The following is a 16,462-nucleotide window of genomic DNA, read 5'->3' on the forward strand; positions in this document are numbered from 1 at the left end:
TCACCCTCCCTGAGGACTGATCCCGCTTGCGAGACTTGGTCTGGCTCAGTGTGTCCTGATATTCTTGGGCCAGAGGTTCCTGTGTGTTCCTCAGCATTGCGTTAGGATTGTTCAGGGCTCCCATTGTGACAGATGCTTGACCTCTATCAACCGCTTCATTGATGGCAATCACAGCAGCATGCACTAAGGAAAAAAAACATGGATTTAGTGGAGGATATCACATATCAGATCAGATAACTCTGTTTACTTCATTCAAAAACAACTGAGTGGCTCAAGGTTAAAAGATCACTCACAGGCAGCTTCATCCACTGAAAGCTCATTGGCCAGGATACCTCCAATTTTACTGAACGCTGGCATCTGAATGCCATACTTTTCCAGTTCACTCCTCATGTTACTGATCTCTTCCTCTGTAAAACACATATATTACTGACATGAGAAACAGCTGCGACACAGCACATTAGAATAAAATAAATAAATAAATAAAAACAACAACAACAAAAAAAAAAAAAAAAAAAAAAAAAAAAACCATACAGTTGGGACAAATTTCTAACCAGTATAACTGTTAAATGGGGCATCAGAACACAATGACTGTTAAAATCAATCCACCAAAACCCTGAAATAAATATTTCATAATCTTCAAAAAACTAGTTAAAAATGATCAAGTGATATTAGAACAACAGACCCCTCACACCACACATGAGGAGAGTAAATGTCCTTTGTTAGAGGAAAATTAAGATGACGACATGTTGCTCTTAGAGCACCATGACAGTTGCTTGCAGGAGAATATGGGTACACACGAGGTGCCATCAAAAGGTTCAGGGCCTTGCCCCATAAAAAGCTAATAGCTCCCCCCCTTTTTAAATCCAATTTCCTCTTCAAGGTCATCGTCCTGCTTTTAGGGCAGCTGCAATTTATAAATTGTTCCATTTATGGTCCCATTACTTGAGTGGATGAACATCAATAGTGATAAGAGCCTGATCTCTGGTATTGAACCATTGGTCATAAAATTCTGCTATAACATGAAGAACACATGGGAACCGTGTTGTGTTGTACCATCACGTGAGGTAGGGCTGCTCAATTAATCGAATTTTAATCGTGATTACGATCTGGGCTTTCAACGATTATTAAAAATGACTGAGCCGATTATTAGCTCCTCCTCTCGCGCTGCTCCGTGTGGCAAATCGAGCGCACCTCTCTGCGTTTCGAACACGCGTCACAACAATTAAGAGGACCCGAGGGAAGCTCGGAAGTGTAAGCAGAAGTTATTTGGTGAGGAGAGGATAATGGCTGCTGAAGAAAGAATGCCGTTGGTTGAAAAGAGAGGTAAAACGACTTCAGTGGCGTGGAAACATTTTGGGTCCGCGGAGTCAGACGTGGATCAAGTAGACAGTGTGTAAACTTTGCTACGGTGTCGTAGCTGCACCACAGAGCAACACTACAAATTTATTCAATCATTTGAAGACCGCTCACAAAGTGACATATGATCAAACAATGAAGGAACATAGAGAAAAACTCTTGACGACACCTGCTTCATCCTCACAGACCTCCATTCACGCTACCCTGTACAACGCGAATAAATATCCCACCAGCTCCCAGAGACACAAGGAGATAACAAACGCGGTAACGTTTTCCTCGCCAAAGACCACTGCTCAATTAACACAGTGAACAACCAGTATTATGCAGTATTTTGAAGTTCACTAAACATAGATGTTTACATTTTTCATTTATTTTTTTTATATTGCAAACATTTGCACTGTTATCAGTATTTGCACACTATTTTATATTATTTTTTGACATCTTTAAAGCCATTATTCAATACATTGTTATTATTAAATAAATATCGTCAAATAATCGAGATCTCAATTTCAGTGAAAATAATCGTGATTATCATTTTTGCCATAATCGAGCAGCCCTAACGTGAGGACTAACAAGCAGTGCAAAGTGATGCAGGAAATGTGTTTTTATAATATGAATGTAGTATGAATTATAATGTGTGTGAAAAGGTTTGTGCTATGTTTCACTTTCAGGTGATTTATATGGTAGATGGTTACCTGTGAAGTCCACTTTCCCTAGAAGGTCTTGAATCTGTGGTGCAATTCCCAGTTTGTACAAGTACAAGCTGGAAAAAAAAAGGCACACACACATACGATGTAAAAGTTGTGCAAAAAATAAACAATAATACAAAACACTGTAGATGATACCATGAAAATAAAACTATATTTATTTTTTCTTTCAAGATTGCTTCGGAATCGTCTTCTCTGCAGTGTCACACTTACACCACAAGGGGGTAGCACTCTCTCAAATTACAATAAGCAGTGTGACAACACTAAGCAGACTCAGTGCACTACCTAGCAGATAAATTTAACAAGGAGGTGACTGGAAACTTCATAAAACTTTCATCTTCCAGCAGGTACTGGGTAACTGGCAATGAATTATAGATACTTAAGGGAGGTCTGGCATCAGTACAGCTCTGAATAAAGGAGTTGTAGTAGCTAGTGGTTGTTCTGCCCTTTGGTCCCAGCGTGTGTAAACATAAGATGCACTCTGTCCTTGGCACAGAGAGGTTTGAAAGAGGCCATCTAAAAATCTGCTTTTACAAAGGGTAATTTTTCAACATGCAGGCAGCTGATTCGGTCTGGGATACAAACACAACAACAGCTGACTGGGGTTAATGAAGGTGGCTGATTACCAGCCACAGGGGTTAAAGACGATCAGCTGACTAGCTTGGTGGATTCCCATTTTTTTTTTCCCTCCAAATCTCTACAACTCTGAGAAATGTTAAAATATCTACTTATGAGGTCAGCATTGTTTGTACCTAAGGAGGAATAACATTCAATGGGAACTTGTGGGACTTGAACTGGATTTGCAGGAAGGAAGAGCACGTGTGTGCATAAGGGGAGGAAGGAAACCGATTCTCAAAGGACCTCACCAAAACACTACAACAGAGAAAACAAGGCAGGCAGCTCCCATAACCACTCCCCAAATGTGTGCTTAGCTGACTGGATGGTTTAGAAAGATCAAATTTACCCTACAATTCAGTCAAAGTCATTTAGACTAAGTAAGCAAGGGCCTACAGCGACGCACAAGCCACGGAAAAAGACCACCAACCTTTCACAGGAAAGCAAAAGTAAAGTTAAACACTGAAACTACAACTAATAGTATAGAGTGAATATAGCTGCCTATAGCTCAATAACAGATTCTGGATAATATATACAGCATGGCACATCTAAAGTAACACACAAAACCTCATTGTCCTACTAAAGTAGAAATGACGTTTTCCAGTTTCTGTTTCATATCATTTACTAAGTACCACTTCTGCTTTTGATGTATAGATTAGAGGTTAAGCTTCATGGACACTAGGGTTGCCACAAACGATTATTTTGATAGTCGACTAGTCACCGATTATTTTTGCGATTAGTCGACTAATCAGATCATGCATCCCTTGGACATAAAACGTACAGCTTATTGCACCAGCAGCATCTGCTCTTATATGACTATCATTAGCTTACAGCTTTAAGTGTTTAAGGTATGTGCTAACTAAAAATAAAGACAAGATGATAGTTTATTAAATGTTAATGAAATTTGCAGATTGTTTCGGTGAAGTTTAATAAACTCCTTGCTATCTAAAATGTAACGGGACACCGGAGTATATTCTTGAGCATCTCATACTTCTGATAATCAGTTGTCTGCTTGACGTTTATTCAGCTGTGTAAAAACTATAACTTTAATCTCAGCCATACCAATTTACTCAGGAACAAATAAAATACTAAAAAAAAAGCCAAACAGTAACATTTTAAGTTATCTAAGTGACTTATATATGTTTAACCTGAGTAGCGAAAGACGGCGGTGGGTTTGAAAACGATTTGCCGGGAGTCCGGTGTTCTCACGGGCTCTAGTGAGCCTTGCCCCCGGCTAGCTATCGAGCTAGTGGGTAACAGACGTCTCCGAAAACGTCGGAGCGCTTTTGAAAATATGTGGTGTCTTGATAAACTGACCAGATATTTGAGGTTTGCACAGTTACATTCTCGCCTGAAAATATGTTAAACGTTTATTTTGTGACCCAGAAAGAATAATAAGAGTAATATTAAAACTAACTAGCTGCCGCCATTGTTGGAAACTGAGCTGCGCTATGAATTCTGGGACAGAGCTACTTCTTCTTCTTCTGGGTTTAACGGCAGCTGGCATCCTTGTACATGCAGTGCTGCCATCTTCTGTTTCAGTCCGTTATTACACTCTTAAATCCTACTACTTATTTCTGCGTCTTTTGGGATCTTACAAAGCTTCAAACGACGCGTCGACTATTAAATCAGTCGTCGACGATTTTGATAGTCGACGTAATCGTGACTAGTCGACTAATCGTGGCAGCCCTAATGGACACACTGTACAAATGTGGTCAGAAGTTTCCATACGCTCACCGTGGTCATGAATATCATGGTATTTGTGGGATTTGAATGATTTCTTTAATGAGCCTTTTGAACTGTTCTTTTTCCAGGGGGGAATGATTGCACAGCATACATCTTAAATAAATTTAGAAAACAACTGCGTGAACAAGTTTGAAATTATTTTGGATTTTCTCTAAAAGAAAATTAAGTAAATACAAATATATACATACATACAGCCCCACTAGTATTTGATTAAATGCTCTTTGGCAAGTTGCACAATGACCAGATACTTTTGGTAGCCATCAACAAGCTTCTGGCATGAGTCTGGCTGGATATTTGACCAGTATTCTTAGCAGAACTGACCAAATTCATTTTAACTGGTTGGTTTTCTGGCTTTCAAGTGTAGTCCACAAATTTTCAATCAGGTTGAGCTTGGGTCTTTGGGAAGACCATTCCAGAAGTTTAACGCCTGCTTTACCCATTCTAAAACACTGTCCTCTTGGATCATCAGTTGTGTCCAATACTCAAGTTTCAGTAAAGCTTAAATGTGTTGATTTTTCTCAGCCCATGGTCATGCAAAACTCACTTCACTGTGAACAGGTGATACTGTTGTTCCAGCATTTTCCAGTTCTTGGCAGGCTTGAGCCTTGGTGGTTTCTGGGCTTTCACTTAACATCCTAACCAATTTTCTTTCATCTGACGGTGACAGTTTGGGTCTTCTTCTAGATCTTGGCAAATCAGTTACACATCAAAATAACTTGTACTCGCATACAGTTGTTTGAACTGATGATCTTAGAAACTGCAGTTGTTTAGAAATGGCTCCAAGAGACCTTACCAACCTGTGTCACAATCTACAGTTTTCCTTCTTTGATCTTCATCGAGTTCCTTGGACTTTCCCATTGTTCTTAGTATTGGTTAATCCAGTGAGTGCTGACAGACAAATTATTTTATGCTACCAGTTGAATAAAGCATGACCATGAAGTTAATAGGCCTTGGCTTTGTGAAGTTACAAGAAACTGAACCTTCAGCATTATTTTTACAACATATCGGTGAATGTATTTACACATTTGAGCCTGTATGTATGTATTTTTGACCTGGCGTGGATTAGAGAATATCCTAAATCAATTCAAACTTGTGCAACCGTTTCATATTTTTCTTAAAGTCATTAAAAATGTATTCTGTACAATCATTCCACCCTGGCAAAAATTAAATCATGATATTCATTCCCATCATGATGATGTGTAAACATCTGACCACAAGCATAGTAGTTTTATGAGCTGTCGATAAATTCTGTCTGAAGATGCAAAATAAGCACTTCATTTCCAATTCAAACCGAAATGTTTGATTTAGTCAAACATCCCCCCTCCCCCCCCCCCAAAAAAAAAGAAAAAAAAAAGACAGTTTGTATATGTTAATGAAAACAGTATGTACTAGTCTACAGCTGCGCTGTATAGATTGTATGGACTTGGCACAATGACATCACCTATAATCTTGTGTGGAAGCCTTGAGCTGTGCACTTCTGACCTTCGCTATTGCATGCTAGGAAAGTGGCTTGTTAGTTACATGGTTGTCCCAACCTAATCCATTCCCTGCTTTATTCTCCTTTTAACTCAAAGTAAACATGATGTTGTTTTCATTAGTTCATCAAGACACCACGGAAAGAGGTCATGGATCAACTGAGCATTTGACTTATATCGAGGTTTTGCAGAAATGTGACTACTAACCATGTGGCATTAACTTCTCTGCCATTTTGGACATGTGACAAGCGTGGTGACAATGTTGGATCATCCATGACCATCTGGCAACCACTGGTCATAAGTGAAAAATTCCCAATACTGGTTGCGAGTGGTTGTTGGAGGTTGATGGCAGTCGATGAAAAAAAATGATTGCTAAAGTCCTGGCAACCACCTGTTGCTAGGGTAAAAGGTGTTTTCCTCAACCATATGGAAAAGTCCTCTTTATGATAGCTTTGGTTGTTAGCACAATACAGCAGATAGTTCGCTTCCAAGTGAAAACTGCAACAAACTGGAAATGGAGAAGGCTCCCCTTTTAATTAAAAGTTAAGCCTCAGCACTGTAGCAAAGATATTTCCACAAGCACAATTTTTAATATGAAGGGGAATTCCTCTCTATTTCCAGCTTGTAGTTGGCCAGTATTTGTAAAAAAATAAATAAATAAAATAAGAAAGAAAAAAAAAAAAAAAAAAAAAAACAGGCAACCGTGGCAATCTGCTAGCATCCAAATAAATCACTAGGTGACTTTTGGTGCAGCACCTTTTTTGCAACCGATTTCATTCATCAACAGGTAGAAACCCCCAGGAACCACCACCAACCAGTCAGGGAAGACACACTTTCCTAGCAACAGGTGGTTGCATCATGTCCAGTATGGCAGACAGAAATGTGCACATGAAGTCACATGAGAAACCTCAATTTCCACATTTTTTGCAACCAGATGAGTTGCCCCCTGGTGGTGATTAGAAAGAATGCAGACAAAAGTCACTTATGTATTAAATCAGCTTTTCACTTTGGAAGCTATGCACATCTTTTATATACACTATGAATTGCATTCATTAATTAGGCAACATTGTACAGACAAATGTAATGCTGCCTGAATCTAATCTGACCCTGGCTCATAGTTTAAACCCTAACAGACAGATACCACCACATAGCTTTTAGGTCATTAAGGACAACACTTCAGTCTGCTGGTCTGCATTTCATGAAATGAAACCACGCTGAACATTCAGGTGTAGATCCTTCAGGAAAACCCAGCTAGGGGAACCCAGCCACTGTACATACATGAAGATAACAGATAAGCGACCAATTTTGCTGTCAAAATAGAAATGCATGAAGACATTCAAGTGAAAAATCGCTTTTTCTGTTTTTGGAATCCTTTCAGTCGTACCTTAATGCATGAATGCAGTATACCACCTTGGGCATGTTTTTGCGATCATACACATCTGTCGTCTCAGGATAGAATATCTGAAAGCAGAAACCACCAGCAAGTATTAGTCACTCTTCTTTTATCAGGGTCTTGATACTTTTCATTTTGCTACAATTTAACAGGACCACACGTTCCGGCATTTTTTATTTATTTTTTTTTGAAGGGGGGGGGAGAGAGTCTGTCTCAATAATTATCTTCGGACTGGAGACTAGAAAAAGCCAGTAGTGGATAACTTTACCATATTCTTATTTCCAGGATGCAGTTTATGTTTTTATTTCCAGTCTTTGGTGTTGTGTTATAAATGATAAAATATGAGTAATACTGTTCTAGCATTACTCCTACACATTCATTATAATTTATTGGAGGTAAAAATTAGGTGCCATGGTGGTTTCTGATCTCTAATATGAACAAGTACAAACCATAAGCCAGTGTTCAGATATGTTATGGTCTTAAATAGGAAATAGGATCTTTCTATACAAACTTTTTTTTCCCTTTTACATCATGCACTTACAAGCTCCCTGCTCAAATAAACTCAACTGTAAACTTTTAATGAGTCTTTCTTACTATAAAAAAAACGTGTTTAATGATTGCATAATCACATTAACCTGCATTTATGCATCGTTAACTTCAGTTATGGCATTTTCTCAGTCATGTTCTCGCATTTCAGATCGTTCCACTTAAAGTGTGACGAATGTGAAAGAGAACTTAAAGTGTCTCCAACAGTCATGGCTGTACAAGCACCTTACCTTAGGGAGGCCCACTGACTCCATGGCTCTGAGCCACTGCACTGTGTTGTCAGTGTGTCTGAAGTGCAGTCCTTTACTCTAAAGATAACCACAGAAGCACAGATATTTAAAGGGATGAACTGCAAAAAAAATGAGCATTTATATTTAATGATTTATTACAAAGCATAAAATATGTGCAACAGCTGAGCTGGTCTGATGGCCAAATCTCATATCGAGTCCTGAGCATAATATGGCAAAATACAGACATATCTATACTTTAGTGTAGCAGCAGAACAGCTGCAACAGCTTACAGTTAGCCCTCAACACTGGCCTGTCACATCTCCCTCTTTCCGGTTTAAAACTGCTTTTAACTGCCAGGAAGTACCTGGGAAACAGTCATTCTGCCTGTTATGATGCAACCTGAAAGGTCAAATTTTTTATTGACTTTTCTTAAACAAGTTCAGTAAGAGAAGACTTACCTTATAACGGGACTGATCTCGGTCATAGATCCTTTTCTCTGAAACCATTTTTGGTGCAAAAAACACGGCGAGCTTGCCAAGGTAGACCCCATTCCTAAGTCCTTCCTCCAGTTCTGTGGTAGGCGGCAAGTCCTCCTCTAAGCAGGCCTCCATCCATCTGACCAAACACAAATATGAAGCTCAGATGTCAAGTGCATCTCACATACTGATCTCTTGTAACCAAACAGACCACAATGAACAGCCTGATGTTAATTAAATCTCAGAGATTTTCAGTATGGTTGACAATTATATAAAATAGAGAAGAGGACATAATCATCTAAAACTGCAGATTAAAAGAGTATAAAGAAGAAAATGAGACTACTCTACAACATTAGTACACAGCAAATCACACTGACGAATCATCTCATTTGCATTCTAAATAATAATTGTGATCTCTTGACTTTCTTTGACCAATTAATTGTTTAAATTCCTTTTATCTCATTAATCTACACTTAATACCACATGATGGCAACGCAAGAACAGAATTTAAACATTTTCTTTACAGTTAAAATCAAGTAAAGTCAAGTCAAACTGTGATAAACAACACTTGGAGGTCTGATGGAACTGACTGCTTTGACTTTAATTCTGAGCACTGTGTATGGAGGAAACCAGGGACAGCTCATCTCCTGCACAATATCATCCCAACAGTGACGCATGGTGGTGGCAGCAACAAGCTTGTTTTTCATGAGCAGTGACAAGAGAAGTGGTCACAGGTGAGGGAAGACTGAACAGAGGATAGTAGGGTGGTGAAAAACCTGTTCCAGAGCGAAGGACTTCAGACCAGACGAGCGATTAACCTTTTAAATCTAACAGGACTGTGACCTTAGGCACACAGCCCAGACGGTGTAAGAGTATCTCAGGGATAACACTTTGGATGCCCTTGAATGGTCCAGCTATATCCCTGAACTGAGATCTTGAAATGGTGGTTTACAGGCAGTCCCTACCTAACTTGACAGAGCTTAAAATCTGCAAGAGTCTGTAATAACTTCTAAATTTCCCATTTTCAGTATGGAATATTGAATATAGACCATGTAAAACAAGTGAAAGGTTCTGAATACTTTATGAATGCACTTAAGAGTAAAACCTTTAATTTTCATCGCTAGTTAAATTAAGCTTGCTTTCCCTTAAACATTGCTATGGTGACTAGTCTGTTTACCCTCACATCTGATAGGTTGCTGTTCAGATATTAGGTGGCTGAATGCCTACGTGCAGTCAACAAGTCAATATTGAATTTTCCTACACCTGCTGAACTCTCACACACAAAAAATGAAAGCGAGTGGGGGGGGGATATATATATATATATATATATATATATATATATATATATATATATATATATATATATATATATATATATATATATATAGAGACACACACACACAGTTCACAAGAGCCATTGCTGCTGAAATGAACTTGAAGTTTTTTGATTAAACAGAGCAACAAAGTAGTCTGTTTATGTGAGGGAACTGGCAAATGTTACAGGCAACACCCACACAGAGGCCAGCATGCTTTAGGAAGGGGGCTGCACACACATTTCCAGTCTGTGATTAGAGTTGACCGGTCAGGGGAACAATGAAGGAAAAACATTAATTAAAACAACCTAATACTACTTCAAACCGTCTAAATTCAAAACAGCACTATGGTTAAAGTTTAAAAGTTGCACTTTGGTAAGAAAACAGTGTGCAACGATGGAAAAGTTCACATTTTATTCTCTAGAGGATGGCAGAGGTTTTGAGAAAGGTGAAAACAAAAAACTGAATAGAAAAATATACAGTTTATATCAGAATTAACTTGCCCTCCTTTTATGCTGATGTAATTTCCCTTTGAAAGGTTTAGCAAAGCCTTCAGGAACGCAGTCTCTGCCAGACTATTCCCAGGGACATCAGGAAAAACCTATTCCAAAGAACTAGTGAATGATTTGTGAGCATGGTGAATCACCATGATCGAGGACGTCTGTTACACATTATCTGACTGCTTACAAGTGACACTAAATTTACTGGTCCTGTCCTGGATGTTACAAACTAAAAAGAAATATGTGTGTAATTTATTGGCTGTTTGCTCATCCCCATACACTGAATTTACAGTGTGCAGCACACAGCCATATAACCTGGTCATGTTTCAGTTACGGGTTTTATTTATACCAACAACTCCTGCCTCCTTTCAGGCTTAACAAAAGCAGCAAAGCATTACTTCCCACATGCATGCAGAGGACATCTTGTTTAGGTTAATTAAGGCTGCGTGGGTGCTTCAAGGATTCAGTGTGGCAAATTATCTGTCAGCACATTAAGGACAACCACACACACACACACACACACACACACACACATACACCGTGCATAGTCAACACAAACCCAGTGGAGTGTGCAGGCTATAACAATGAGGAATAAACATTTGTATAATAATCTTAAACAATGCTATAGCTATCCCTTTATTTTTAAAGGGAATGCCTAACCCTAACCCCTAACTTAAATCCCACCAATAAGAAAAATCTTTTTAATTACACACTCGATGCACTCATCCTTTTCCGGTCATCAAATGATTTAGGCACAATTGTTTTAAGGTGCTTTTCCCCTCTTCAATAGCTCTAACACAACAGAAACAAAGTAGCAGGGATGCACATTCTAGCATCTAAACCTGCTGCTTCTTCCACCCAGCGTGGGTTCTCTTCAGATATCCCAGCTGCCCCCCCAAAGTCAAAAGACGTGCAAGTTAAATTACTCCTAACCAGTTACTCTGTACTGGCCACAGGTTTGAATGTGAGCATGAACGGTCGGCCTGGTTAGGATGAATGAATGAATGGATGCATGGATGGATTGATATTATACAGGACTGTTTGTTTGCTTCAAATTGCCTACAGGGAGATTAGAGATCTCTCACTACCTCACTGCACCTAAGCTTACACATTAAAGATTTTCCACATACTGTGCAATCCTACTTAGTGTTGTGCTATTGCACCAAGCCTCACAAACAAAGCCCATCTGACAAAATAAATGACTTGAAAATCTTGTGCAAAAAAAAGCAGCATATTAATTAACAGCAAGTATATTTGATATTCAGATTACAGAGAAAGAAAGAAATCCAACTGGTGCATGAACACATGGTGCAGGAACATCCTGCGTGGGTTACATAGCTCTCCTGTGAAGCACTTCCTGTGCTTAAAACAATGACGGGAGAACTTGTCTCCTGAAGCAGGACAAACTGGTGATGCTGTTTACAGCCCTCCAAAAAATCCCTTCCTGTTATTGTCCAATCTGTGGCTCACAGTGCTAAAACAAAATAGAGCTTTCAGGACTCTAGAACAAAGGTCTATCCCACCTCAACACATGATTACCATCCTCTTTTGCTTTCAGCTTCAGTATTTCTGACTGAACAGTGGCTTTGGGAAGCTTACGTCATGGAGCTTAGTCATGCATGTCATGAGTTGTCTTTGTGTGTGCCAGTGTGTCTGTAAATACAGAATTTTATTTTACATCTCAGGCTAAAATGTATCTAAAGATTAGGGTAATGCTGTTAACTAAAAAGCAAACATGACATTTTAGGCCTCTAAGCGATCCTGCATCAAAGCAAACAAGAAAGCTCCCAATCCAGAAAAACTACAAATGTAAACCACCATTTGTTTACTCTGTGGTGAGAGTACAAGGTCTCCTTCCAGAAACTTCTGTGCAACTGTGTGTGTGAATTGTGGAGAGGGAGGGGGAGGGAGGGTCTATTAACTGACATCCGTTCTTGTCAGTTGATAGATGTTTAAAAAAAAAAAAAAAAAAAAAAAAGTCTGGCTAAAATGAAGCAATCGTCCTGTGAAATATTTGCAGATGTTTCATTTAAGGTGCGAGTTAATGTGCAACATACAACAGAAACAATTCAGGTAGTTAAACCTTTATGAGTTTGACCTAAACTAATTAGGCACTGCAAGCAAAGCACTGTTAAAACAAAGCATGTCTGTCCATCCCACATGCTGTCAGAGATAACAATGTCACTGACCCCACCAGCTGTTTTTTTTTTCCTTTGAGTCCCTTTGCTGCAGAAAGATTCCAGTTTTTTGTCTGTCCAATTGTCCCATTAGGCTTTTATATAGACGACATGTAAATAAAATGTTTAAAATGACAAATTGGGAAATTGCTGCAGCTTCAGCTTCAGGATCCCGGGCATGTTAGGCATGCTGGGTCATCTGCTGACACCAACTTTACTGGTTTTTACCACTGTTAAAAAGGGGGATAATTAAACTGTCTTCAGGTGTACTGGGTTGCTTACTCATGGTTGCTTGACTTCAGTGACTGCTTACTCCTGACTCCAGAGACCAGAACCTAATCCCCTGCCCTCTGTGGTTTACAGCTTTGTTAAAGGCCTGTCTTAATCCTAATCTAACTTGACACATTTCAAAGAATGGAGGTGCAATTCAATGGCTGAAAGGTGTCACAAGCTCCAGGATTAAATAAGGGGAAGCTAAAAGGGAAACTGAGAAAGTTAAATATAGTATTTTTAAAGGCTAACCTGGTGTATTAATACAAAAACCTTCTCACTAAAAGTTCTCTATGCAGTTCAGTTTACCTTCTGCTAAAGTGTTTCCTGTCAGCTATAAAAAGACTGAAGTGTCACCATATTGGTGTGACCAGATTATGATGAAAGCCTGAAGCTGTGTTCAGTTAAGTCTTATTGTAAACCCTTAAACTCTCTTGTGTCATAAGCAGATAATATAGGCTATTCAAACAGTCTTTACAGAGTCAAAGTTCAGCTGGGAAACAATAAATCTCTCAGGGCATGTGGACGTAAAGCAAATGTGCAGTCGACACTAGGCCACAGTGACTGCAATGGATTTAAGCTGAAAAGTGACTCCAAGAAAATATTCTCTTGGGGACTGGGTGTGGTTATCAAATCTGTGTTAGAAGAAACATGATCAGACTTCCTCTTCCGTTCAGATGGATGCCAACATGAAGAAGACAGGAAGTGGTTCGCTTTCAGGTTTGCTAAGGCACCTCAAAGACTCTTCATCAGATTTGTGCTTGCTTTAGAAAACAGCTTTTTTTAAAAAACTAAATAAATAAATAATTCATTTCAGCTTTTAGAGAAAAAAAAAAAAGCTAAGAAGAGGGCACAGTGGATAACAAGCCACTCTTTCCACTAAGTCAGCACCTCCCCGGACTTAATCACATGTGTTCTTAGGAATGTTTACACCTCCATGTCATCATGTTGCATCCACGCTGATTCAGCCTTTATCCACCATTGCAGCTTCATAATACTACAAACACTGTTAACCACACACATTTGCTCTCTTACTCATAAGACTGCCCTCACTTTCACTCCATTCCTTTATTTCACAACCATTTCCTGTTCATTAAACACACAAACTTTTGTATAAAAACATTAAACAGAACTAATGATTGACCGAGAGCACACCCAACTTAAATCCTAGATGCCGTGTGAACCGTGACAAGGCAAACAATACAAAGAAAAGCAGCTGGCTTTTGTCTGCACAATTCTTCTCCCTCCATCTAACGCCCACCTTACCGTTTGGCTTCTTCTAGGTGACACAGGTACTCGTAGGCGATATTCTGCCGCCTCCTCTCATCCATCTCTTCTGCTGACAACCTCTCATCATCCTGAATGGCTGGAAAATAACAAAAAAAACAAACACTTATGATTATATCACTGTCATTGTTTTTCATTATGCAACATACTCCATAGTGTGTTGTCCATTCTTATTGTTCTTAATTACAGTTGAAAAGGGTTGTTTCATAAAGCTGCACAAGAACAGGTCAAGTTAATACTCAACTATAGCTCGGGCCTCCTTAGGAGCTGTGTCACTGGTATTTTTATAGCTCTAACCAACACCAAGATCATCATGTGTGCTTCATACTCAATACAGGAAGTTGTCACAAACATGACAACATTTTTGCATACACAAGGTTATTTTAAACATTGCACAGCAAAAGTTGCACACTCGCAACCGTGACACACATCGGGAGGGTCTTCACAGTCTCCCTCCAGGTTGTAAAGAATCAGTACCACAGAAAGCGGTCTCCTCGAGGATGGTGTTTTATTACACTAACATTGAAGGTATAGGTTAAGACGGCACGTGAACAGAAGAAGTGCTGATACCAAACATACATAAAAAACAACAGTCTTTTTTTAATTACTATGAGCTGATGTGTTTAAAAACTCCACTTCATGCTTCAGCGAACCCTGCCGTGAGAGATGAAATGGTCTTTTTATTTTATTTTATTTTTTTAAACTGGCCTTGGCGGGGTGCCGATCTGACAAGTGACTTCTGCTGAGAGTTGACCTTCACCTGCAGCTTAATGAGACCCCACCCCACGCTCGTACTCCCTAACCAGCTCTAATCCGATCAAATCTATTTATTTCTGGCTGAGTAAAAGGGAAAATCTCAAGCTCAGGGGCTCCTTTTAGGAACAAATCTTTCCCTTTTCATTTAAATACAGGCTAGCAGCTGATGGTACACGTGGACAGGCACAGTTTTTAGAGGCAGGTTTCTGTGAGTGTAAAATAAAGCTGGGTGCCCTGCAGATCTAAGCCTCTAGGAACTGTTTAACATGACTCTTTTTTAAAGATGGTTTGGCCATAATCTGCAACCACTAAGTTACCTATAAGATGGGAAATAAGAAATAACAGAAAATAACAACATCCGCCAGTGTCAGTAGCCAATTTTTTCCCTTTCCTTTTATGACATATCAATGTTGAGCTGGCTAACTACACAAAGACTGTCTGATGACTTAAAAGAAAAGACTTAATTATACTAGATTTATGTGATTCTTAAATAAGTAACAAAAAAACAAGACAGACAAAAAAATATCAGCACTGGCTAATAGACAAACTAGAGCATATCCTCTCAAGTTCCATTGATGTCATTATTAAATTAAATTTAAATTAAATTTACTTTATTTGATAGGGACAATGTGGTTTAGCACGCAGCAGTTCCAATACAGAGCATGAAGCTGATGTGCTGCACAGAGATTTTACATATATTGCTAATTTGTCCCTAGCTGGACTTTTACATCCATCAGTGCTGAGATGTGTTTCAGAAAGGCTCGCATTGCTAAACAGTGACATCAAACTCATGGCAGTGGAGCTTCTGCACACCTGGACCAAGTGCAAACTTTTCTATTCACAGAGATCCTAAAACAAAAGCTACAAAAGCCAGTTTAGAATCTGACTTTACTGTAGTTTTGTTCAATTTTATGTCCACATTGCATATATTCTACCAATCATGCCAAACCAACTTCATATGTAGGTCATTAAACCCTTTTCTAGCCTGAATATTTTAAAACTCTAAAGCACACTCTGTTAAACTTGTCTATTCAACAGCCACCTGCAGAGACATTCGTTCGCCAAGTCTCAGCAGAGGCTTGGCAAATAATACTCGCATGCGAGGAGAAGCACAGGCCAACCACATCTCTACAGACGTAATTGTCCCGCTATTTAGGCGAAATGTTTTCTAGTCTCTTGAGCACCGTATCCAAGGGTCCAACCACAGATTTGTGGTCCAGCTGTGCAGAAGACAGATGCAGATGAAAACGTATGTCAGGCACAGAAGCCCCAGCGCAGCCATTACACATTACCTCTAGTGACACACTCACACACTTCCTGGAAGAGCCTGTCTACGCTCTTGCACTGTGTTATATTTAACTATCAGGATGGGTCTGTTGCTTTTGTGTGTCACAAGATCACCGGACCTGAGTTATAGTCCCTGTGATTATGACTCATGCTTTTGTTTAGCTGCAGGGTTATTCTACGCAACCTTTTGGCGGGCTACGATTCAAGAGAGGCTTTGTTTTGTTTTTTTTCGTTCATCCATTTCATCCAAGCCAAATCAATAAACTCAGGTCAGTATGAAATACATTAATAGATTTGCCTCGGGGTCCCACAGCAGCACTTGCAAATT

General features: G+C 39.2%; 1 protein-coding gene across 1 annotated transcript in view; it reads right to left on the bottom strand.

Annotated features, from left to right (window-relative positions):
• Nucleotides 1–16,462, bottom strand: part of iqgap2 (IQ motif containing GTPase activating protein 2) — a 39,727-nt gene that overhangs the window by 22,170 nt on the left and 1,095 nt on the right. Inside the window, exons 2-8 of the mRNA XM_063489049.1 lie at nt 14,071–14,170; nt 8,527–8,683; nt 8,069–8,146; nt 7,284–7,360; nt 2,052–2,119; nt 294–407; nt 5–183 (exon numbers count right to left, since the gene is read on the bottom strand). Of these exons, the coding sequence (XP_063345119.1) occupies nt 5–183; nt 294–407; nt 2,052–2,119; nt 7,284–7,360; nt 8,069–8,146; nt 8,527–8,683; nt 14,071–14,170 (773 nt within the window). The remainder of the gene's footprint in view (nt 1–4; nt 184–293; nt 408–2,051; nt 2,120–7,283; nt 7,361–8,068; nt 8,147–8,526; nt 8,684–14,070; nt 14,171–16,462) is intronic.

Source organism: Pelmatolapia mariae, linkage group LG12 (genome assembly GCF_036321145.2).
Source record: "Pelmatolapia mariae isolate MD_Pm_ZW linkage group LG12, Pm_UMD_F_2, whole genome shotgun sequence".
Lineage (NCBI taxonomy): Eukaryota > Metazoa > Chordata > Actinopteri > Cichliformes > Cichlidae > Pelmatolapia > Pelmatolapia mariae.